This window comes from Lynx rufus, unplaced genomic scaffold (genome assembly GCF_022079265.1).
Source record: "Lynx rufus isolate CCGP_SWC_20201006 ecotype Redwood Valley unplaced genomic scaffold, mLynRuf1.p SCAF_28, whole genome shotgun sequence".
Taxonomy (NCBI): Eukaryota; Metazoa; Chordata; class Mammalia; order Carnivora; family Felidae; genus Lynx; species Lynx rufus.
In genome coordinates, this window is record NW_025814843.1 from 938,814 (window position 1) to 963,410 (window position 24,597).

Here is a 24,597-nt window from a genome sequence, read left to right on the forward strand (position 1 = left end):
CCTGCAATTAAATAGAATTCAGCAATAAAAGAATCTTCTGATACAACGTGAACAACACAAATGATTCAAAAACATGCTAAGTGAAAGAAGTCACAAAACAAATATATAACATATGATTCCATTTATAGTTCTAGAACAGGCAAAACTCATCTATGGTGAAAAAAAATGAGAAGAGTGGGAGATGGGTTTGGTGGAGGAGGAGCAGGAAGGAACTTTCTGGGAAGATGGAAATGTTCTAGAGCTGCATTGTTTGACATGCAGGCCACCAGCCACGTGGATCATTATTGTTTTTATTTTTAATTTTTTTAATGTTTATTTATTTTGAGAGAGAGAGAGAGAGACAGGGAGTATCCCAAGCAGGCTTAACGCCATTAGCATAGAGCCCGACATGAGGCTCGAACCCACGAACTGTGAGATCATGACCTGAGCCAAAATCAAGAGTTGGACGCTTAACCAACTGAGCCACCCAGGCTCCTCCATGTGGATTATTTAAATTAAATTATTCAAAGTTAAATAAAATGGAAACTTTGGCTCCACAGGTGCAATAGGCACATTTTGATTACTCAACAACCACACATGGCCAGTGGCTACTGTATCCGGATAGCATTGTTCCATATCTTCCTAGGGATGAATTCCTAGGGATGAGTTGTCAAATCTCATGGAATGATAACGTTAAGATTTGTGCATTTCATTTGTAAAATTTACCTTTAAATATATTGAACTCCCTTAAAGCTACCTAGGCTGATGTGTTTAGGGGTGGGGTATGCTGCTGTCTGCAGCTTACTCTGAAATGCATCCAAGAATAAGATGGGCTGATGGATGGGGAGGCGCACTGACGTATGGTAAAGCAAATACAGCAAACTGTTAACTGTGGAATCCAGGTGGTGGGCATATGTATCTTCATGATACAAGTCTCTCAACTCCTCTGGGTGAAAACTTTTATAATAAAATTAGGAAGCAACACATGGTGACATAATTAAAGAATGAATATCCAAGTGGAGAAACACAGTGGGGAGTCTTAGTGAGGGGGTCAGGGAGTAACCAGACAAGGTTACTTGCAGGATCACATTCATTCACTCACTCACTCATTCAGGATGCAGGGACGAATCAGACCTGGTCTCTTCCCTTGAATCCGGGAGATGTCAGGAGAGTAACCACTTGTGCCAAGGTGCTGAGGACCTACTATGTGCCCCGGTTGGAGCGTGGGTCAGTGGGACAGCACAGCCCAAATACTTTCTTAACCGCTCCACACTGCTTCCTTGTGGCTCTGCCTCTCTGGCCTCAGAGTGGACTACCTTACCCTTCCTTCACCATAATTTCGGAAAGATCCAAAAATGTCCGTTCCATCAGGGTGGGGACTTTGTTCATTGCTTGATATCCACCACCAAGCACATAGGAGATGTTCAGCAAGTATGGTGCCAAGGAAATATAAGAATGAAGCTTGTGGTCTCAGTGGCCTCTCTACCCCCTAAAGCCTCTTTCCCTGCTTCAGGACTTTGACCTTGCTGCTTTCTCTCTCTGGACCGCTCGGTCTTTCTGTTTTTTGCATCCCCTATTCTCATCATTTATGTCTCTGCTCCAGCATCACCTCCTGCAAGAGGCCTTCCCTGACCACCCTGCCTGTCTCCCCACCTCTCCATCATCGGGTGCTTTTTGCATCATCGTCTGCTTTTTGGTTTGTTTTTGTTTTTGTTTTTTTGTTTTTTGTGTTTTTTTTTTTTTTGCTAAAAAAAAAAAAACCTATACCAGGGTACAAAATAATATATACTTACAGATTTATTTGAAAATCATCAGTTTTATGAAGGCTTTGTAATGTTTGCAAGGTGTTTGTTTGTCCTACTTATATCAGCCTCTCCCCAGATATTCGCTGTAAAGCAGGGAGGCTCTCCGGGGACACATCATCCTGTTTTGGTTCCTTCATACTGTTGTCACTCTCTGAAAAATTTTTTGCCCGTTTTGTACGTTTGTTTGCTTTTCATCTGTTTGCCTTCTAAGAGGTAAATTCCAGGATGGATGGCAGGGACCTGGTCAGTTTTGTCCACAGCCCCATGCAGTGAATGCTCAGTGACACAGCCTGGCTCCATCAGCGCGCACTGCTCCTGCAGTCACGCTGCGGCTGTGGGAGGAGGCAGTCCAGGCCCGGGGTCCCGGGAGAAGATGCGAGTGGAGAGCAGGGGACTGTGGCCTGTCCCCAAAGCCCCGCCCCCTGAGCTCCGCCTCCGCCGGGGCGCGTGCCGCAGCCTCGCTCTGGGGCCAGAGCCTGCGCGCTGCGCCCTGTGCGCCCAGCGCCCCGCGCCCTGCGCCCCGCGCCGCCCGCGCGCCCGAGCCGGCAGGGGTTTCTTTCCCCCCTTCGCGGTCATGTCTCCGGGTCCGGCCCGGCGGGGTGGTGCGGCCCAGGCCCCGGCGCCCGCGGCGAGCGACCGCCAGGGACCATGATCCGGCTAGGCTGCTGGTGTGCGCGGCGGCCCCGCGGCGCGGCGTTCCCCGCGGGGCGGCGCTGGGGGTCGGGCGGGCCGGCGGGCCGGGCGGGCGGCCGCTCCCTGAGGGTGCTGGTGGACATGGACGGCGTGCTGGCCGACTTCGAGGGCGGCTTCCTCAGGAAGTTCCGCGCGCGCTTCCCCGACCAGCCCTACATCGCGCTGGAGGACCGGCGCGGCTTCTGGTTGTCGGAGCAGTACGGCCGCCTGCAGCCCGGCCTGAGCGTGAGCACCTCCCCGCCCCCCGCCCCGGCCCCGCTCGGCGCCGCCGCGGGGCCGCCGTTCCCGCTCCGGGGCCCCTAGCCCAGCCCGGCGGGACTGAGGCCCTCCTTCCCGGTCCTGGGCCGGGAGCCCGCGTGACCTTGGGTGGGTCATCGCCCCGAGCCTCGGGGTAGTCCTCGTGCGAAAGGGGGGCCTGGGGAGGACCGAGGGCGCAGCCCTGCGCGCAGGAGCTGGTGGCTGTCCTCTCAAAAGTCAGGAGAATAGGAAGCGTAATATACTGTCTTCAGCAGACTTTTTAAGTTTTGGTGCATTTGGCCACGAGTCTTTTAATTTTTTAAATGAAATAAATGTTACAGGTAAAGTCCTCTTTGACCCCTGCCACAGTCACGTGCCCACTTCTTCATCCTCGCGAATTTGATGAGTGTCTTTACCATTCTTTTTTTGCCCTTTTCCATGAATGCATTAGTTCCCAGTGGTATTTGAGGTCCAGAGAAGTGGAGCGCTGCACATCACACAATGCGTCAGTGGTCAAGATGGGGTGGGATCACCTCCTTGGTTTATCCCCTTGCTCTGGCGGCCCTGCTGAACCTGAGCCCGCCACATCCCCCTGACTCCTGATGTGCTCTGCTCTCTGAGTCCGCGATGGATGGAGGGGAAATATCCAGGCACGTTTATAGACAGATGGCTTGGTTTGTGAGCTTAAACTGTTTGGTGAAAGGAACAGGATTTTGCCTTGCCCGCTTAAAGAGGCTGGATGTTTTCTGGCATCCCTTGATTGGCCACCTAGGGTCACCTAGGTCACCAGAAGTTTGATGATGATGATGATGGTATTAGAGCCTATTTTGTATCCGTAGGTTGACTGCATTATCTCCCATGTGAGATAGACATTATATCTCCATCATGCAGGCGAGGAAACTTGTCCTAAGTCATATAGCCAGTAAGGGGCTCAGCTAGGATTGGAACCCAAGTCCGTCTGCCTCCCAAGCACATTTAGCTTTCGCCACCCCAAAGTCCTCTTCTCTGTCCTGCTCTAACAAGTAACTTTTCTTTCGACTTAGAAAAGGTTACTTGACAATAATTGGTTTGTTGAGAGGCAGGTTGAAAAGAAAATCAAGCACCATGTCCCTCTTAACACCATGCACTTCAGAAGGTGACTTTCCCAGAGTTCTGTGTGCTCACTCCTCCCAGCTCTAATGGCTGATTACCAACTTCGAAGTGGAGAGAATACCCTAGTCATTTTTTTGCGGCCTCAGTAACATACCCCCCTGCTCTGTGTGTGTGTTCGTTTATAGACGGTGCACGGTATTGACAGTCTGGGCACCTTGTTTCCTTCCAGAAGTGTATTAGGGCAATAAAATAAAGCCCGTCCCCGATCCTGGAAAGGACAGTGGTTTTTGTAGTCCTTTGTACAAGTGTGCAGGCCCCAGGACTAAGGAGATGAATTACCATTTTCTAAGGACGAGGCAAAGGAACAGAGCTCCTGGGACACAAAGGAAGGGGTGTTCTGGGAGTGACATGCTGAGTTCTGCTTCTGGGAACATTGCAGGAAATGGGATTTTAATAAATGAACACGTGCCCTTTATCCCCAGCACAGCTCACAGCAGGACATCCCCGGGTCTCACCTGGGCTGAGCTGGCCCAGCATCTACAGTTAAAGACAACCAATCAGTCAACCCAGCTTAATTATGTAGGCACATCTGCTTTACAAAACACTGCTCTATCTGTATCCCCTTTGGTCTCCATGGTGCTCTGAGGGGTCACCGGTGCTCTGAGGAGGTGGAAGGCAGTGCTCATTTTAACTGACTTGGAATCCCGCGTGGTCAGAACAGTTGAGGAACTGAGCCCAGAGACAGGAAGTGCCTTGACCAGGGTTTCAGAGCCCAGTTAGTGATGGAAGGAGGGAGAGGTGGCTGGGACACGATTACTGAGGTGAGGTGGTTAGCCCGGGGTCACACAGTAAGGGGCCAGGACCTCTTACCCCTCTGTCGAGTGTGCTTTCCACCAGCCTATGCTGCCTCTGTGTGAGTCAGAAGCCATAAGTCATGTTCTGACAGTATCACCCATAAGTGGCCTTGAAAAAGAAATCCTCTGTAAACGTCAGTTTCCTTATCAGTAAGCCAAGGATAGCAATTCTTGCCCCTTGTGGGATGTGAGGCTCAAACAAGAGAGAACAGACATTAGCAAGAGTTACTCGTTTGCTTAATCCCACACAGTTTGCAAGAATATGGCCAGTGTGATCTCAGGGTTCTCCCCGCCCGTATGACACGGTGGTTCTGGAGCATGTGGCCTCTGGCCTGGCAGAGACCCTTGCTGCACCACACACATGGGGTTCAGGTTCCTGCTCCTCAGAGGCCTGGGTCTGTCTTCCTTCCCCTTGTCCCGGGCCTGGAGAACTGTGGCATTCTGCAGACTTGGTTTTGGCCCCGTAACACGAGGTAGAAACTTCTAGCCTGGGACTTGGGAGGTGGTGTTCAGTTGTCAGCAATGCCACCGTTCTACTGGGTGACATTTCAGAAAAACCCTTCCCTATTCAGAGCCTTGATTTTCTCATATGACAGATGCAGGTCTGGATTTTTGGCTTTCAAACTTTATTTTTTTTAACAATTTTTTTAATGTTTATTTTTGACAGAGAGAGACAGAGCATGAGCGGGGGAGGGGCAGAGAGAGAGGGAGACACAGAATCCGAAGCAGGCTCCAGGCTCCTAGCTGTCAGCACAGAGCCCGACGTGGCGCTCGAACTCACGAACTGTGAGATCATGACCTGGGCCGAAGTCGGACGCTCAACCGACTGAGCCATACAGGCGCCCCATGGCTTTCAAACTTTAAAAGCAGCAGAATACGTTTTACACAAAGTACTTACTGACATATCAGTGCACAAAGCAGACAAAAGGGCTGTCATAGTTGGTATGAGTGAGAAGCCTGGAGTTCTGCTCAACCGGCCTTCCACCTGCTCTCCACCAGCCCCCCCTTAACCTACACTGCACAGAGGTGCGCTGAAAAATCTCTAAGTTCCTCCAGCTCTTGAATTCAAGGACTCTAGTGCCATGGCAAGACCTGGTCCACCCTCAGAGCCTCTACAATGCCTCTGGCCGTTCGAATCAAGCAAGTGCATATGATTCATGACCTACCTTGGGTCCCAGGTGGCCCTAGCCGTGCCTCTAGCAGAGCAGGCTTCAGAATTCGTGGCCCCTGTCGGAGCCCCTGGAGAGGGGCTGGAACACACATACTCCATGTGACCTGCCCTCCCCCTGGGATGTGTCCTTGTGTGTGTGTGTGTGTGTGTGTGTGTGTGTTGGGGGGTAAGGGGAGCGTGGAAGGCTCACACTCTTATTGTCAGCAGCTCTTCCCAGCTGTGCCGTCCTTGTGGTGAGGCGAGGTGCTGAGTACCCTGTAAGTCGCATGTTTCTCTCTCGTCTTCTTAGGAGAAGGCCATTAGCATATGGGAATCGGAAAATTTCTTTCTTGACCTGGAGCCTCTCCCGGGGGCTGTGGAAGCGGTGAAGCAGATGGCCAACCTAGAAAAGTAAGTTTGTCTTCCCGCCTGAGTATTTGCGCCTTCCCCCTGCCGGCGCCTTCCCTTCTCCCCTGCTGCCCCCACCCTCTGCCGCCCTGCCTTCTCTCTCCCTCGTCCCTGCACGGGCCTCCATGCTTGTTTCTTCAGCCCTGGACATGGTAACACCCTGAGTGACACACACTCGGCCTGTAGGCTAGTAAGGTGTTTTGATCCAGTAACAGGAGAAAATATTGAGTCTAACGGGACCTGGGTGACTGGGTGCTGGATGAGCCCGTATTCAGCAAATATCTGAGAACCGACTCTGTTAGATGCTCCTGGACACCAGTGATACAGAGACAAACAACACATCGTCCCGCCGTCTTGGAGCTCACAGCCCTGCCGGAGAGTGGGTGCTGACGTTAAAGAATCTCACAAGCAGAGATAATCACGGACTGTGATCAGTTCTGAAAAGGAACAGAGTAAGGGGTACGAAGGGGCCTAACGGGAGACCTAATGAGAAAGGTGGTGAGGAAGCAGTATTGTGTGAGGTGTTTCTGTTTGCTTCTGGTGGAGCAGTTGCTTCTGTGAGCTGAAGCTCCCGCTCCATAACCACCCACTAAAATCCATCAGCAGTTACAGATGATGGCCTTCCCTGAGGACTTAAAACAGAAAACACAAAAGCCATCCTGAGACGTAGTTCGCGTGCCGTACAGCCATTTAAAGTGTCTAATTCAACGGGTGTGTTCGCAGAGTTGTGCACTCATGACCATGGTCAACTTCAGAACACTTTCTTTTTTTTTTTTTTAATTTTTTTTTTCAACGTTTATTTATTTTTGGGACAGAGAGAGAGACAGAGCATGAACGGGGGAGGGCCAGAGAGAGAGGGAGACACAGAATGGGAAACAGGCTCCAGGCTCTGAGCCATCAGCCCAGAGCCCGACGCGGGGCTCAAACTCACGGACCGCGAGATCGTGACCTGGCTGAAGTCGGACGCTTAACCGACTGCGCCACCCAGGCGCCCCAACTTCAGAACACTTTCATCACCCCCAAAAGAAACCCTAAACCCATCAGCAGTCACCACCCCTTCTTCTCCTTCCCTTGCAACCCTAGGCAGCCACCGTCTACTCTAAGTCTCTGTAGATTTGCCGGTGCGAGACATTTCATGTGCATTTCATGTACATACACTGTGTGGTCTTTTGTGATTGGCTTCTTTTATGCCGTCTTGTGTTTTCAGGGTTCATCTGCTTCCTAGCACAAATCAGTACTTCATGGCTGGGTAATATTCCACAGTACGGATATGCCACGTTTTGTTCATCTGTCCATCAGTTAGTAGACACTTGGGTTGTTTCTGCTTTTAGGTATTAAGAATAATACTGCCATGGACACTCATGTACAAGTTTTGTGTTTTTTTTTTGTGGTCATATGTTTTCATTTTTCTTAGGTGTATATATACCTACGAGCAGAATTGCTGGGTCTTGTGGTAAATTCATGTTTAACATTTTGGGGACTGCCAAACTTTTCCAAAGTGACAGTACCATTTGACATTCCCGTTAGCAATGGATGAGGATTCCATCACATCCTTGCTAACACTTGTGGGCTTTGTTTTTTTTTTTTTTTTTAAAGGAGGCTTCACACATAGCATGGAGCCCAGTGCAGGGCTTGAACTCATGCTCTGAGATCAAGACCTGAGCTGAGATGCAAAGTTGAATACTTATAACCAACCGAGTCACTCAGGCTCCCCGTGTGGTCTTTTTTATTGTAGCCGTCCTAGTGGGTGTGAAGAGGTATCTCATCGTCCTTTTGATTTGCCATTTCTCTGAGGGCTTATGCTTTGAGCATCTTCTTGTGTGATTTTTAACCATATGTTTATCCTTTTTGGAGAAATGTTTATTCAGATCCTTTCCTATTTTTTTTCAATTGGGTTATTGATCTTTTTTATTGCTAATTTTTGAGAGTTCTTTATTTTAGATAACAAGTCCCTTATCGGATATATGATTTGCAAATATATTCTCTCATCCCATGTGGATTGTTGCTTTACTTTCTTGGTGGTGTCCTTTGAAACCCAGAGTTTTTATTTGGATATAATTCACTTTATCTGTTTTTCTCTTTTGCCCCTGTGTTTTTGCTGTCGTATCTAAGTATCATGTGCCTTAGCCAAGGTCACAAAGACTTGCTCCTGTGTTTTCTTCTAAGAACTTTATAGTTTTAGCTCTTCCATGTAGGTCTTTGATCCATTTTGAGTTAATTTTTTCATAAAGTGTAAGGAAGGGGTCCCACCTCAATCTTTTGTCAGTGAAAATCCAGTTCTCAGAACCATTTGTTGAAAAAACTCTTTTTTCCTTCTATTGAATGGTCTTGGCTTCCTTGACAAATATCAACTGACCATAAGTGTTTAAGATTTATTTCTAGACTTGCATAAACTTTTATTGGTCACAGTTTTGCTTGAATTTACCAGCCTGCATGACCAATCAAACATAAGGTATGATTTGGTCTTTACTGTGCCATATAAATGCCTCCCCAAATCATCAGTATTCAAAGTTCCACCATTAGAACTTTGAGTTAGAGTTTTTCAGACTCATTTGGTTGGCAGTTTAGTTTTAGACTTGAGTCAGGTCCTGCAGAGTACTGTATTTCATTCTGGTTTATGATTTGAACTTGATTTATGATGGAATACTGTTGTACGACTTCTTCCACCTACAGGAAGAGCCTAGAGGGGCAAAGCATATGTGTATCTGCACTGAAGCTGTTCAAAATTCTATTTCGGTTTGGATCAGCGTTTCCTGGACCGCATTCAGCCAACTGTATTCTGGGGTGCTAGATAGCATAGTGGTTAAGGCTATATCCTAACTGGAGTTGGGCTGCCCAGGCTTACATCCGGGCTTTTCCCGAATCTAACTTTCAGATGTTGGGCAAATTATTAAACTTTCTGGGTCTCAGTTTCTTCAAGTGTAGAAGGAGGGTTATGAGAAAGTCCTCAGTATATATAGCTCCTGGCACATTGTAAGTGCTCAGTAGATGTTAGCTGCTGTGGTTACTATCCTGCAAGATTTAATAGATACGCAACAAAAAAGTATTCTTTAACCAAAACAGTATGGGGGGCATTGGATTAAGATCAGACTTCTAAGGGCTTCCAGATTGCTGGTGTGTGCATCATGACCCTTCACTGGGGTAGCAGAGGATATAGCATTCTTCATATGTATTCTAGCCTAGAACACTTTTCCCCCCACAGCTTCCCTGGTAACGCTTTTGTGAAAATGCAAGTCTAGACCATACCACAGGTCTTGTACTTCCATTTGGCTCCTAACAGGGTGGATTCCTAAGGTCAGTCAGTGCCCAAAGTTTGGACAGAGAGAGAGAGAGGGATCTAGTCAGTAACTAAGTGGATAGCTTTGTATCTAGTACCGAAGTAGACAGAGGCCAAGGTTTAAAATGTTACTTAAGGAATATTTGTCAGGCATCTGCTACATGCTAGGCTTCCTAGAAGATGCTGCAGATACAGAAGTAGGTAAGAGATCTTGCCTTCAAAGAGTTCACTAGTAAACAGATGACTAGAACATAGTTCTAGAAGTGGTGTGGTAGATGTATGAATACAGAAGGCAGGGGCTAATACTCCCCAGAGGAGGTGGCGACACTTGAGCTGTCATCTTGAAAAATGAAAAGGGATCTGGCAGGTGCAGAAGGCAAGGGAGTGCCAGGTAGGAGGGGAACAGTGAGCGAATACCTTATCTGCCCACTGTCCTAAAACAGCCTTCCTGGCATGCTGTGTCCTTCCTCCACCAGTGCCGAGCAGGGGCTGTGCTTCCTCGGACTATCTTCAGTGGCAACTACCCTTTTTTTTCTTAGTGTTTATTTTTATTTTTTGGCGGGGGAGGGGCAGAGAGAGAGGGGGACAGAGGATCCAAAGCAGGCTCTGTGCTGACAGCAGAGAGCCCGAAGTGGGGCTTGAACTCACAAACCTCGAGATTGTGACCTTGAGCCAAAGTCGGACGCTCAACTGACTGAGCCACCCAGGTGCCCCTACCCTTTATTATTATTATTATTATTATTATTATTATTATTACTATTATTATTCAGTAATACATGAGTATATTCTTATGAAAAATGCAGTGTGTACATATGTGAAAAAATGTGAGTTGCCCATTTTCTCCACTCTCCTATGTACGTCTCCCTCAACCCCACTCTTTCTATCCTCGTTAACAATTTGGGGTGTATGCTTACAGACCTTTTAAAATGTATTTATGTATTGGGGCACCTGGGTGGCTCAGTCGGTTGAGTGTCTGACTTCGGCTCAGGTCATGATCTCACAGTCTGTGAGTTCGAGCCCCGCATCGGGCTCTGTGCTGATGGCTCAGAGCCTGGAGCCTGCTTCAGATTCTGTGTCTCCCTCTCTCTCTGCCCCTCCCCTGCTCATGCTCTGTCTCTCTCTGTCTCAAAAATAAATAAAAACATTAAGAAAAAAAATTTTTAATTAAAAAATGCATTTATGTACATATTTGTATGGTTTACAAATACAGGTTTATCTGTATATAAATTTGTATGTTCTACCCAGCAGCCAGAGAGATATTTTTAAACCAAATTCTGGTGATGTTGGTCCCCTCTTAAAACTACCTCTTGGGGGGCACCTGGGTGGCTCAGTCGGTTAAGCGTCTGACTTCTGCTCAGGTCACGATCTCACAGTTTGTGTGTTCGAACCCCGCGTAGGGCCCTGTGCTGTTGGTGTGGAGCCTGCTTTGGATTCTCTGTCTACCTCCCTCTCTGCCCCTCCCCCTCTCCCTCTTGGCTTCCTACCCTAAGTCCGCAGGGCCCGTGAGGTGGTCTGCTACCTGCTGTGTCGCCCTCCAACCTCTTTTCACCTGCTCCAGGCATGCTGGCTTATTTTCTGCCCCGGGGATGCACCAAGCTTGTTTCTGATCTTACAGAACTCTTAACATACCCTCTTGGAATATTTCCCTGCTAGAACTTGGTGTGGCCACATTGATTTTAATCCTTTAGCTTTGAGTCGCTTTCGTGTCCCCCCTTCAAAGTGGCCATGCTGCTGTAGCTAAAGAGGCCACTGTCCCCACCCAGCTATTCCTCCCCATCCCCCGGGTATGTTCTCTAAGCTGATGTTGTGTGTCTGTGTTGTCCCTTTCTCTTTCAAATGTCAGCTCCCTGGGGTCAGGGAGCTATATTCCTGGTCCCTAGGGTGCTACCTGGCACAGGGTACAGGCTGAGGTATTTGCTGAATAAACATTCACAGAATAGTTGTTGTTTATAAAATAGGATGTGGTCTTCTATATTATTCTATTGCTTTCTCTTTTGTACTTGACGATATGTGTTAGCTACCTTTCCACAACAACACTATCGAACTATCTTATTCTTTGTAACTACTGCATCGTGTTTTATTGTATACATATACCATCATGTATTTAACGCGTTCCATATAGACATTTAAGTTGGTTCTCATTGCTCCTTGTTTATCAGGGCTACAATGAGGACACATGCAAGTATTTCTGTGCAAGAGTGGACCAGCTGGATCAAAGCCACGTGCATTTTTATTTTATTATTATTTTTTTTTAATTTTAGAGAGAGCACGAGCAGAGGAAGGGCAGAGGGAGAGAGAGAATCTTTTTTTAAAAAAATTTTTAATGGTTATTTATTTTTGAGAGAGAGAGAGACAGACAGACAGACAGACAGACCACAAACAGGGGAGGGGCAGAGAGAGAGGGAAATGCAGAATCCGAAACAGACTCCAGGCTCCAAGCTGTCAGCACAGAGCCCGACAGGGGGCTCGAACTCACAAACCATGAGATCATGACCTGAGCTGAAGTTGGACGCCTAAATGACTGAGCCACACAGGCGCCCAGAGAGAATCTTAAGCAGGTTCCACCCTCAGTGCTGAGCCCGACATGGGGCTTGATCTCACGATCCTGGTATCATGACTTGATCCAAAATCAAGAGACTGAGCCACCCAGGCGCCCCTCCATATGCATCTAAAAACAATTTTTATTGAAATATAGTTAGCATACAATGTTACGTTAGTTTCAAGTGTACCATATAATGATTCAACAATCATGTACATTACTCAGTGCTCATCATAGTGAGTGCACTCTTAATCTCCTTTATCTGTTTCAGCCATCCCCCCACCCACCTCTTGTCTGTGCTCTGTATTTAAATTTGATACACACTAACTGATACTTAAATGCTATTCTTCCTGCAGATGTTCCCCCAGAACAACCAGCATAGTATATTCCATATAAAGTGCCATTAGTCAGCATGACTTATCCTTGAAAGGGGCATTTGACGTGTGAAAATAGCCAAAACTGATTTGGAGTCACTGCCGGCAACTGAATGAGTCATAGCTGAATCTCCCTAGTGCTTAGAGTATGATGGATTTCTTTAAGTTTATTTATTTATTGAGAGAGAGAGAGAATGAGCAGGGGAGGGGCGGGGAGAGAGAGAGAGAGAGAGAGAGAGAGAGAGAGAGAGAATCCCAAGCAGGCTCCATGCTGCCAGCACAGAGCCCAACATGGGGCTCGAACTCACAAACCCATGAGATCATGATCTGAGCTGAAATCCAGAGCTGGACGCTTAATCGACTGAGCCACCCAGGCACCCCTAGAATATGATGGATTTTAGTATGTGCTGAATAAAAGGAACTCATGATGTCTAAAGCAATGAGCACTTTCTATCGGGATTATAATTGGCTTCAGAGGTCAGTCCCTAAGAGAAGGCTGAAAAATGTTTGTTTTAAAAAAACAATGGTTAATTTGGAAAATTAAAATATAGGATAAAAAGTCATTTAGAACCTCATCACGTTGAAACAACCACTTATATTTTGGTATTTTTGCTGGAGTTTTCTTGCATACAGATCTTTTCCCCGTAGTTGTCATTATAATATGTATAACTTCAAACATGTATGAAACGGTAGCAGTGTTTGCCAAAACAAGTATTTGACATCCTAGGGGGACTACTTAGCACCACTCATTTATAAGGATAAGTTTAGTTGTGCTCACACCTATGGTTTTTTTTTTTTTAATGTTTATTTTTGAGAGAGAGAGAGAGAGACAGAGCACGAGCAGGGGAGGGGCAGAGAGAGAGGGAGACACAGAATCGGAAGCAGGCTCCAGGCTCCGAGCTGTCAGCACAGAGCCTGATGTGGGGCTCGAACCCATGAACCCATGAACCATGAGCTTATGACCTGAGCCGAAGTCGGACACTTAACCGACTGAGCCACCCAGGTGCCCTGCTCGCACCTGTGTTTAGCCATGACTTTCAATACTTATTGTTAGAAGGTGAAAGAGGGACAGTAAAGCATCCTCCAAACTGAGAAGGCGCTTTGAGACCAGAAAACATACAGTTTTCTGGGGACTTTGTACAGTTTACACAGTTTCAATTCAGGATGACTCTGATGGGGCGATCAGGTGAGCAGTGATCCAGAACTGCACAACCATTCTCTGCCAAGTCCTGACGTGAGGACGTAGATTTTCTAGAGGGAAGAGATGTGCAGACAGCACTGTGGTGAGGTCAGAGGGACTAACGCTTGACAGATCTCATGGCGCCATCTGGGTACCAGAAGACGGGGGAAGAAACTATGTTACCTCTACTAGGTATCTCAACATCATTAGGAGAGATGAGAGCAAGCCTTTCTACATTCCGGTCAGGGCATACATTAACCTCCAAGGGGCCTGGAACACGTACCCCCAAGGGAGGCCATTTCTTGCCCACGAGCAAGATGGAGGGCACCAAAGGTGGAGTCGGTGTTGTGGGCATGCCTACGATCGCGGAGCCCGGCATAGGAGGCAATGTATTCGTTCACTCACTAAACACGTATTTTGTGTGTCACTTCATATGTGCCTGGCACCGTGCCAGCACGAAATAAGACACCAAACCTAAGGTCTCAGGTCTCAAGGAGTTTTCAATACGGTGGGGAAGATGGCAAGTATAAAGAAAAATAATTTCAGTTTGCAATAAGCTTTGTGAAGGCAATAAACAGGCGATATATTTGAGAGTAAACGGGGAAGGGACTGCTTCAGGTGGGGTGGAAAGGTTTCTCTGAGGAGGTGACATTTGACTTCAGAGCTAAGTGGTAGGAATGAGCTAGTTAGTAAGGAGCCAGGGTACAAAGGCCCTGAGATGGGCAAGGATTCTGCTTATTTGAGTGACATCTCAGAGGAGACCAGTGTGGCTAGAATTCAGGGAGCATGGTGTGGGTGGGAGGGACGGCACACTGGCAGAGGAGCAGGTCGAAGAGACACTGTTGTGATTTAACTTAGATTTAAAAATTTTTTTTTCAACGTTTATTTATTTTTGGGACAGAGAGAGACAGAGCATGAACGGGGGAGGGGCAGAGAGAGAGGGAGACACAGAATCGGAAACAGGCTCCAGGCTCCGAGCCATCAGCCCAGAGCCCGACGCGGGGCTCGAACTCACAGACCGCGAGATCGTGACCTGGCTGAAGTCGGACGCTTAACCGACTGCGCCACCCAGGCGCCCCTAACTTAGATTTTAAAAACATGGGCTTGGGGCGCTAAGTTTGGACAGGCAATTTTCCAAAGAAGATATGCAAATGGCCAACGAGGGCATGAAAATTGGCCCCGACATCATTCGTCGGTAGGAAAATGCAAATCAAGACCGTGATGAGATACCACTTCGTACCCACGAGAGTGACCGTAATAATAAAAAAAATAGGACAATCATAAGTGTGGCCGAGGATGTGGAGAATTTGGAACCCTTATCACTGCTGGTCGGGTTGTAAAGGTGTGCAGCTGCTGTGGAAAACACTAGAGAAAAACGTTTCCTCAAAATGTTAACTATGGGGGCACCTGGATGGCTCAGTGGGGTAAGCGTCCAACTCTTGATTTTGACTCAAGTCATGATCCCAGGGTCATGGGATTGAGCCCTGCGTTGGGCTCTGTGCTGACTGGATCCTGCTTCAGATTCTGTCTCTGTCCCTCTGCCCCTTGCCCTGCTCACAGTCTCCCTCAGGGGGGAAAAAAAAAGGTCAGTCTGGATGCTTGGCCGGGGCATGGGGGTAGGAAGGCTTGGCAGGGGCAGAATTGGAAACTGAGGAACCATCAGAGGTGGTTGTGGTAACTCAGTAAGAGATGTCGGGGCTCGGGACTGGGGTGAGGACCGTGGAGGGAAGTCGGTGGAATGAAACACGCGTTGGAGGTAGACCCCATAGGTCTGGGAATGGATATTGGAGCTGGGGGAAGGGTAGGGAAAGACGTGATTTTTCATTTTTTTCTTGAGCAGCTAGATGAATATAATAGTACCATTAACTAGGGAAGGAACAGGTCTGGGGAGCGGGGAGGACCACATGTTCCGTTTTGGAAGAACCGAGTCTGCGATGCTGACGAGATGTCCACATGGAGATCTTCAGTAGACCATTAAGGATGTGAGCCTGGCACGCGGGGGAGAGAGCTGGACTGTGAAGTTAAAGCGGGGGGGCACCAGCATAAAGATGACGTGTAAAGCCTTGGGTGACGTCACTGAGCAGGGAGTGTAGGCAAAGAGCCCCTGAGGGTCGGAACCAGCAGAGAGGCTTGGAGATTATGCTGGGGCGGCCGGCGAGGGGCAGGCGTGCCAATGCAGGAGCTGTCATGGAGGAGGGCACGGCCGCTCGGGCGCTGGTGAGCAAGAGGAGAGTGGGGTGTGCGTGGGGTATGGTGACATGAGGGTCCTTGGTGACAACAGGCACTTTCCGTGGAGCGGAGGGGGTGGGCTCCAGGCTGGGTGGGTTGAAGCAGGCTCCGGAGGTGAGCAAGTGGGGTCACCAAGTGCAGGCCGCCTGGCAGATGTATTGGGTCAGAGAGGTGGGAGGTCACAGGGGCGGGTGTGAGGTCAAGGTTGGGTGTGTGTATATGTATGTTACAAGACGGGAGAGAACAGCACACGCTCGAATGAGTTGTATGGAAGAGGAGCGCAGGGAAAGGGTGTCGCAGGGCCCCTGCGAAGTGTCACCCCTGCAAGTATCTCCTTGCAAAGATAAAGGGATGGAATCCAGGACACCAATGAAGGGCTTGCCTTGAGAGGAGGGAGGGAGGCAGGCCAATTCCTCCCATGCCGTTGAGCGAGAGAAGGAAGTTCAGGCACAGCCACGTTTCTAGAATCCACGATGGGAAGACGGGGTCTCACGGCCGAGAAGTCTGAGGAAAGGGGGGTGGTGCCATGGCTGTCCTGGGGAACGGAAACATGAGCACACGGCGGGGCCTCACGGGGAAAGGCTGCCGGGCTCCTGCACCACTGCCTTGGGGTTGTGGTCATGAATTTAAGGTTAAAACGGCCAAACTGATTAGGTGCAACATTGGGCTCCTTGGGTGCAGGTAGAAGCCGGAGAGTTGGGTTCTTTCAGGGCCTTGGTGGAGAGAGAGAAGGATGAGCGGGGAGATGGCAGGGGGGCCACAGGGACCTGAGGGAGGGCGGTGGCCAGGGATGACAGAAGCGTGCTGAGCCTCGGGGTTGTTGTCTTGCCATTGAGTGAAGATGCCTCCGCCAGGAGGACAGCAGGGGGCGGGCAGAGTGAGGACACAATCCAGGTGTGGCCGTGGGAAGGGTGTTGGAGGTGGGGCAGAGGAGGATTTTGGAGGCGTGCAGGCTGGACCTGGGAGGTGGGGTTGGGTCCACTGTGTGTGCACAGTGTGCGTGTCCACGTTGTGGCCACTGAGGAGGCTGATGGGGTGGGATAGAGGCACATTGGTGAGCCCTCGGGCGGTGGGGGGGATGAGGGACAGCCCCTGGGCAGGTGGCAGGTGACGGCAGCTGGGAAGGGCAGCAGGCGCGGGGCCGTCGGGCACAGGCTTCACCGAGTCAGGGATTTTGAAGGAGTTTTGCTGTGTGGACGGGGGAGGCCCGGGATCGTGAGGCCTCGGCCCATCCTATCCAAAGGTGTCGCAGGAGGCTCTTGGTCTCCAGAAAGATTTCAAGGACAGACACAACGCAACGGATGAGCAGTACAGGCCAGGGGGTGTATTAAAGCGGAAGTACACTCTCGAGGGGTGAGGCCCGGCGAGCTCAAGAGAGAGCTGTGCCCACCGGGGTTTGAGTCTCTGCCTTTCACCGGCAGGTGTTAGCAGCAGGGTGGAATAGTCATTCCTTGAGTCGGGGATTTCTTGGAAGCAGGGGGCGGTCCCTTCCAGGACTGTGGGTTACTCGCTTTTTCTTCCTGATTTGGTCGGGGGTGGGGGTGGGGGGGTCCTGTCAAGGCTCCCTTAGGGAGGAGATTTTAGTGATACTCTGTCAGCCATCTTGGGCCTGTCTGGTTTGATCCGGTTTCTCGTGGTTTTGTTTCGGGGTGCTGCCTGGACGGCGCCTGTGACTTTTCCTCACAGTTGACTGGGACTTCCTCTCTGCTGGCCTCTAGGCCTCCTGTTAGAACCTGACCGACCATCCACTCTAACAGGAGGAAAGGTCTGGAAGCGAGGAAGAGCCTCCTCATCTTGTGTCTCTGAAGCACGTGGGGTGTGAGGGAAAAACAGCTTTCGCTGCAAGGCACGCAGGGGAGGCAGGTTCCTCGCGGGAGGCCAGGTTTCAGTGCGGGCAGGGGGTGAGAGCGCACCTCGAGGAGAGGCTGAGTGCCTACGGGACGGACCCTGCACGCGGGCGGGGACAGTGAGGGTGGCGGGGGCAGCGCCACGAGAGCCAAGCCTCGGGGGTCGCTGGACAGCACAGGCATTCTTGCCTGGGGACCTGGCAGTCTGACGTCGGTCGGACTCTCGGGGGACTAATTTGCCAAAGAGAAAAGGAGCCAGGAAACCTAGTCTTCCCAGGCTCGTTCGATGCCGGCTTTATGTGGCTGTTTGGGACCAGATGGCTGTGTCGGGGCCCCTGGGCCGTGGGGACGAGGCCCTTCCTGTCAGTTCCCCACTGTCACCAGAGCAGAGCCAGACGGTGGGGAGGCGGTGTTCCTCAGCAGAGCCCGTGCCCGTCTTGAGGGGCCCCCCTGCCATCGTCCAGCCGCTTAGCCTGACCCAGAGGATGGGGCCGCTGCTCTCTGTCGCCTCCGACGGAGGGCTTGGCGGGCACACTCCCTCCGAAGGCTCCTCCCTCACGGGGTTCTTTGCATGGCATGAGGCCCTGATTCTCCCTCAGGTAACTTGCTCTGCATCCTTTTAAGGCCTCTCGTCGCTCATGCTTCCTCCTCTCGGCATCTCCCCGTTCAGATCCCCGAGAGGGCGAGAGATTCGCCAGCTAACTGGCTCCGGCCACACGCAGAAGTGCCGTCCGTGGGATGCCCGTCCCCGAGCTGCTCGCGGGGCCGGAGGTGATGTCGCACGTGGGTGTTCAGGGCTGTGGGACAGAGCAGATGTCTCTGGCTTGGACAGCAATGCAGGGCAGTGGGTTTTCCGGTTCCAGGTGACGGGTGCAGACCCGTGAGGGCCTGACGCCCGCAGAGCAGGAGGGCGGGGGTGACGAAGGCTGCAGAGACGTGGGTGCTCAGGCTGACTCTCCTTCCTCTTGTCGCAGCACTGATGTCTTCATCTGCACGAGCCCCATCAAGATGTACAAGTACTGTCCCTACGAGAAGGTAAGATGTCCAGCTTGCTTGGAGGGCCTGGTGCTTTGCCTCTTCTCACCTTTACCCCATGGTGCCGCGGGTAGGGGGTGCTGGCACTCAGTACCCCCCCAGGGGAAGGCACGGCCCTCACCGCACCGCCTTCGGGAGCTCGGGCGGCCTCGTGTCTGCCTCTTCTCCTGTCCCTCCCTCCTGTCCGTGCCAGCGTCTCCTCTCCCAAAGATCTTCTTTAGCACCAGTCTGAAATTCCAGCACGTTCTCTGCGTGGACCCTGGGGAGGGTGCCAGGTTCTCTGGGGAGGCTGACCACCCCCATGTTAGGGAAGCATCATTTGTGAAGGGTGAGATGAGAGAAACGTGCCAGGGGAGGCCGTGGAGGCACCCCCCACCCAAATACTGGGGCGCCTGACTCTGTTCACACAAAAGTCTTACAAAGGTGAGGCGGTTACATGGCGTCTTGCTACACATGCTCATGTCATCTTTATTGGAAAGAACTAGAATGACGTAACGCTGGGGCTTTTCTGGATATTGAGAACCTGTGGTACCAAACCCACAGGAAAGGTGTGTTGCCCGGGAGGTGGGCACTCCTACCACAGGTGGGTTCACGGGAAGTGGGGGCAGCCTCCCAAGTCCAGGAAGGCGGGACTGGGCGCCCAGAACACGCCCCCCCACCCCCCCACCCCCACTCAGGGGGATTGCTCGGCACGGAATTTTCTCAAGTGTCTCACACAGTCTCTCCTCTCTCAAACTCCGTGTTAGGAACCAAACATACGCAGTCCGCACGACATTGAGTGCCTTGGGTGTGCGTTAAGTGCAATGGGAACTCACCCTTGCTGAGCAAGGAACGGTGGCATTAGGCGAGGCACTTGGCCGTCACCATTGCATTCCGTGCTCCTCACCCATTCCCTGGTTACCCTCCGACTTTTAACATGAGTTGCGCTAAACTCAAGGGAGCTAAGGACCTGCCATCAGTAAGTGTGGAGTTAGGACTGAAGGCCTGGCCCGCTGCTTCTAGCAGAGCAATGATCCGAAGTCAGGTCCCCAGACCGGCGGGATCTGCATCCCCCAGACGTTTGGTAGAAGTGGACGTTTTCCAGCCCTTCCTGTGACCTTCTGAGTCGGAAGCTCTGGGAGCGGCCCAGTGTGTTTTAACAAGTCCACCAGGTGCACCCGCAGGGGTGAGTCCCTGGGCCAGAGTAACTATTTCAACTGTGCTTGTAGTGGGTGGTCAGGGTGATTGCCTGGTGCTTAGTGGAGTAAGACGGAGAAAATGGCAGCCATTCCTGCGTTCCTGTGGACTCAAGCTCCATCTTGATGCCCACCCTCCCACCTTACGGCTTCAGCCCAAGACCGCCCTCTGAGCTCTGGATAACTCAAACCTGATGCCTCCGGGCTCCTAATGTCCCCATTTCATGTTTGTCTGCCCCTCTTAGTAAACTGGCATCGTCCGCCAGCCTCTGAGCCTGAGAGCCACAGAGCCATCTTGGTGATGCCCTTCTTACCCCCCACGCCCAGGGCATCAGCAAGTTGCATTTCCTGTTCGGGGTCCTGGCATCCGCCTGCTTCTGTCTCCGTCACACCACCTTAGCTTCTCTTCCCAGAAGCGCCAAAAGAGCCGTCCGTACTGCCTGCTCGTTTCAGTTCCACACGGTTCTACAAAGTAGATCATGTGAGTCCCACGCTGTAAAACCTTTCAGTAGTTTTCCACCGCACTTAAAATGGAGTTTTAAAATACACGCACGCACACACACAAACTCCTCATCATAACCCGCAAGGCCCCCCGAGCCATCCTAAGTTCCTGATCCTCCGTTCTCAATGGATGCTCTGTGTCCCTATTTCTCGAGCAGGCCCGGTGTTCTTGGCGCGTGCCCTTAAACATGCTGGGCCGTCTGCGTGCCTGGTTCTTCCTCCTCCCTGAGGCCTCACTCAGCCGCCCCCCCAACCCCGTTTCCTGCCCGTATCTAAAAGTTTGTTCTTTCCCTGCCTCGCTGTTCCGTCCCTCAGCCCCTTGTTTCCTGTATAGACACTTGCAAGGGGTTTACGTCTTCGTCTGTGTCTTGTCATCTGTCTCCCCGTTAGACTGCAAGCCCCATGAGGGCAGCGACTGTGTCTGTCTTGCTCACTTTTGGTCCCAGTGCCTGGCACGCTGACAGCACTGTGTTTGTTGTCGGATGCATAGACTCAACAGGCACTCATCAAACACATTCCAGTAACCATGTTTGCCATTCATCTGATGCCTTAGCTATGTCAGGCACTGTACTTTTATTATCAGTACGGCAGCTCCCTGTGAAACAGGGTGCTCCTCTGATGTGAGGGATGAAGAGGGAGGCTGAGAGAGGCGAGGCAGCTCGTCCCTGAGCCTGGTGATCGCACAGGCAGCGGGGCTTGGTCCAGAGCCGTGCGTCCCAGAGCCCGCGCCCTTAGCTGCTCCCACCGCAGCGCCTGCGCACTGCAGAGGGCTCAGAGTCCAGTGAACACAGATGATACCACTTGGGGCTCCTTCGTTGCAAGCGACATCAACGGTGTCCTGCTAACTTGAAGAAAAATAGAGTTTATTAGGAGGCTGTTGCTTTGCTCAGAGAACCACCGGAGGATCTGAGGGAGCAGCCCATCGACAAGCCGCTGGGAGCCAGAGCCAGCAGGGGGTCTCTCCAAGCACTTGTGCTCGCAAAGACCAGAGCCCCATTCGTTCTCAGTCCTCCGTGGGTGTGTTTGCCCAAGATTCATGTTCCCAGGAGGGAGGCTTACCAGCTGGGCTCAGGTCACGCTCCCTGCCCTTGGTCAGGGGACGGTGGGCATCCTGACTGACATCCCATCAAGGCCAGGGGTCTTTGAAGAGAAAAAGTGAAGTGCTGTTATCAGAGGAAGGGGCTCAGTAATAGTGGGCAGTGGATGCCCTGACCAAACAAAGGGAAAAAATAACAAAACCCTGGCTATAAAACTGCTACCTGTGATGAAAACACTATTAATATTTTGAGGTGTTTCTTTCTAGTTTCTCTTTGATGCGTATTAATTTGTTTACGTTTATTTTTGAGAGAGAGAGAGAGAGAGCGAGAGCAGGGGTGGGGCAGAGAGAGGGAGACACAGAATCCAAAACAGGCTCCAGGCTCCCAGCTGTCAGCACAGAGCCTTACACGGGGCTCGAACCCACAAACCGTGAGATCATGACCTGAGTCGAGGTCAAATGCTTAACCAAGTGAGCCACCCAGGCGCCCTCTCTTTGATGCATATTAAATATAATACATGTATTTTAACAAAACTTAAATCTCCTGTGGTTTAGCATCCTCTTTCCACTTAATGTAGTTTTAGCCTTTGTTCTGTCACCAAGTGTTCTTGGAAAAACATGATTGCTAATAGCCAAAGTCATCTTGTAAATAAATCTTCATATGATTGTGTCCACAGGATAGATTCCAGGAGATAGAATTCCTGGCTCCCACAAGGAGGGTCTACCATGACCCGCACTACAGGGAGGGAGGGTCACACGGTTGGCGCTGTGCTGGCGTCAGGCAGGGGCCAGGCCGGGCCACAGAGGGTTCGTCAGTGGAGGGAGTGGAGTACTTACTGAACAAAGACATGAAGACAGGAAAATGCGGGGTATGTTTGAGGAACTTTGGGTGAGTCGTGTTGGCTGGTGGCCTTGGGGCCTGGCTGGGATGTGGGCTTGGGGTCAGGCTGGGGTGCAAGCTCATCTCCCAGCCCTCTGTCACCGTTCAGCTGCATTGTCACCTCCTCCCCCCTCCCCGCCCCGCCCCGCCCCCACTGGAAGCCAGAGGGGAAGGCGGACTGACTGTGTCTTGCGAAGAGATGAAAGTAGCTGTAGCCACCTCCCCTCCCACTGTCCGTCCGTGTGCCCTCCCATCCCTAGTAGACGGACCCTCTGTCCTTGGCCAGCTGAGGCTGGGGGCAAGCGGCTGCTGCTGATGCTTCTGCTGGTGCCTGCGGTGGAGTGATGTCCTGTCTCAGGACGTCAACTGAGGATGGATGTTTTGCCCTCATGGCAGCCCCGGTGGGTGCCCACGACCTGGACCTCTCACAGAGTTTTTCCCTCCGCGCCTGCCCCCAGGACAGCATCAGCCTTTGGCAGCAGAAGTGGGAGTTTTTCTCCTTAGTTGATTCCCCTCGAGACCCAATCAAAGGAAGGAAACCCAATTGCTAAGAGGGCAGCTTCTTTATCATACTTAGGGTGTCAGAATTAGGTACCATTCAGGTTATCAGAACCAGAACCTTCTTTCTGGCTCGACCGTGCTGACATTTTACACCCAGATGTACATGTAGGCAAGGGCTTCACCTGCAATGACCCATTAACCTTCATAATAGCCTTTTGAAGTAGGTATTGTTATTATCCCCATTCTACAGATGAGGGAACTGAGGCACAGAGACGTTAAGTCACCTGCCCAAGGTCAGCAGCGAGAAATGGCGAGTCAGGTTTGGGCAGTCTGACTCCAGGGCCTGTGCTCTGTACCTGTGCTATGCTGACCCCCTTTTCTAATTCCACCTGATTCAGAACTTAGCACGATATTACTAGGGTTTTTCCCCCCCCCGAAGAGATTTAAAAACAATCTACGGTGAATGCTTCATGCTCAAGCATGATATTTTACTGTTACTTTTCCGTATTCCAATCACAAGTGGGATTAAGTGAGATGCTTGGACGTAACAATGGGACACGTGCTTTTCATGTGAAGTCTGGTCTCCAGCTGATATGTCTGCTAGATTCTGTGTTTGATTTTAAGAATAAATGTTAAACATTTCCACCCCATAAGTGAGCCTCTTCACTTGAACTCAAATAAAAAATGTCGGCCAAGTTTTGAACTTCAGAAGGTAATGAATGAGATTTCTTCACATATTTCACACCAAAATTGTCCAACTGCTCCCAGAACTTAAACCTCCTGTAAGACTTACACTAAAAACACATCATTTGCCGCCAAAATAAACCATAATTTCTTTTAGGAGCAGTGAGAGTCATACTGCCAACATTTCAGGAACTTTCTCTGGTGGTACCTCCCACCTCGTGTGCTACCTAGGAGAGTCTCAAACTGGGGCTCATGCTATGTTTTGGCCCCAGCTACTATTTATAAAAAAATTGGCTGTTCATGGTAATTGGCGTAGGGTTTTTTTGGGAGGATGATGGAAACATTCTGGAATTACATGGGCAATGGTCGCACAACATAGTGGATTACTAAAGCAAACCCACTGAAATGTATACTCAAAATTGCTGAATTTTATGGTATGTAAATTATATATAAAAATGACTGTGAAGTAAAATAAAAAGGAAACAGCCTTTTACAATACAGAAAATAATGTGCTAGAAAAAAGAGGTCTCAAATAAAACCAGAAATGAAAGAGTTGTCACAACTGATAACCACAGAAATACAAAGGATAAGAGACCACTGAGAATGATTATATGCCAGCAAATTGGACAACAGTAGAAGAAATGGATAGATTCTGAGAAACACAACCTTCCAAGACTAAATCGTGATGAAATAGAAAATCCGAACAGCTCAGTTACTACCAAGGAGAATGAGTCAGTAACCAAAAACCTCCCAGTGAACAAATGTCCATGACCAGACGACTTCACTGGTGAATCTTGCCGAACATTCAAAGAAAAATTAATCCCAACCCTTCTCAAATTCTTCCCCAAAATGGAAGGGGAGTGGAGGGACTCTGAAACACATTTATGAGACCAGCATTACCCTGATCCCAAAACCAGACAAGAATGCCACACAAAAGAAAATTTGAGGTCAATATCCCTGATTAATGCAGATGCAGAATTCCTCAATAAAATAGTAGCAAACTGATTTCAACAATACATTTAAAGGATCATATGCCATGATCAAGTGGGATTTGTTCCAGGAGTGTAAGGATGGCTCAATGTATGCAGATCAACTAAGTGATGTGCTACATTAACAAAATA

General features: G+C 50.2%; 1 protein-coding gene across 3 annotated transcripts in view; it reads left to right on the top strand.

Annotated features, from left to right (window-relative positions):
* The first annotated feature begins 2,278 nt into the window (after positions 1–2,278).
* Positions 2,279–24,597, top strand: part of NT5M (5',3'-nucleotidase, mitochondrial) — a 32,941-nt gene continuing 10,622 nt past the window's right edge. Inside the window, exons 1-5 of one of the 3 annotated variants that reach the window (XM_047089826.1) lie at positions 2,279–2,702; positions 6,121–6,221; positions 18,639–18,699; positions 20,202–20,355; positions 21,062–21,646. In XM_047089826.1, coding sequence (XP_046945782.1) covers positions 2,433–2,702; positions 6,121–6,221; positions 18,639–18,699; positions 20,202–20,355; positions 21,062–21,225 — 750 coding nt within the window. In that variant the 5' untranslated portion in view covers positions 2,279–2,432 and the 3' untranslated portion in view covers positions 21,226–21,646. Of the gene's footprint in view, positions 2,703–6,120; positions 6,222–18,638; positions 18,700–20,201; positions 20,356–21,061; positions 21,647–24,597 lie in introns of those variants that run through there. The other 2 variants (XM_047089829.1, XM_047089827.1) reach the window with 2 other exon arrangements.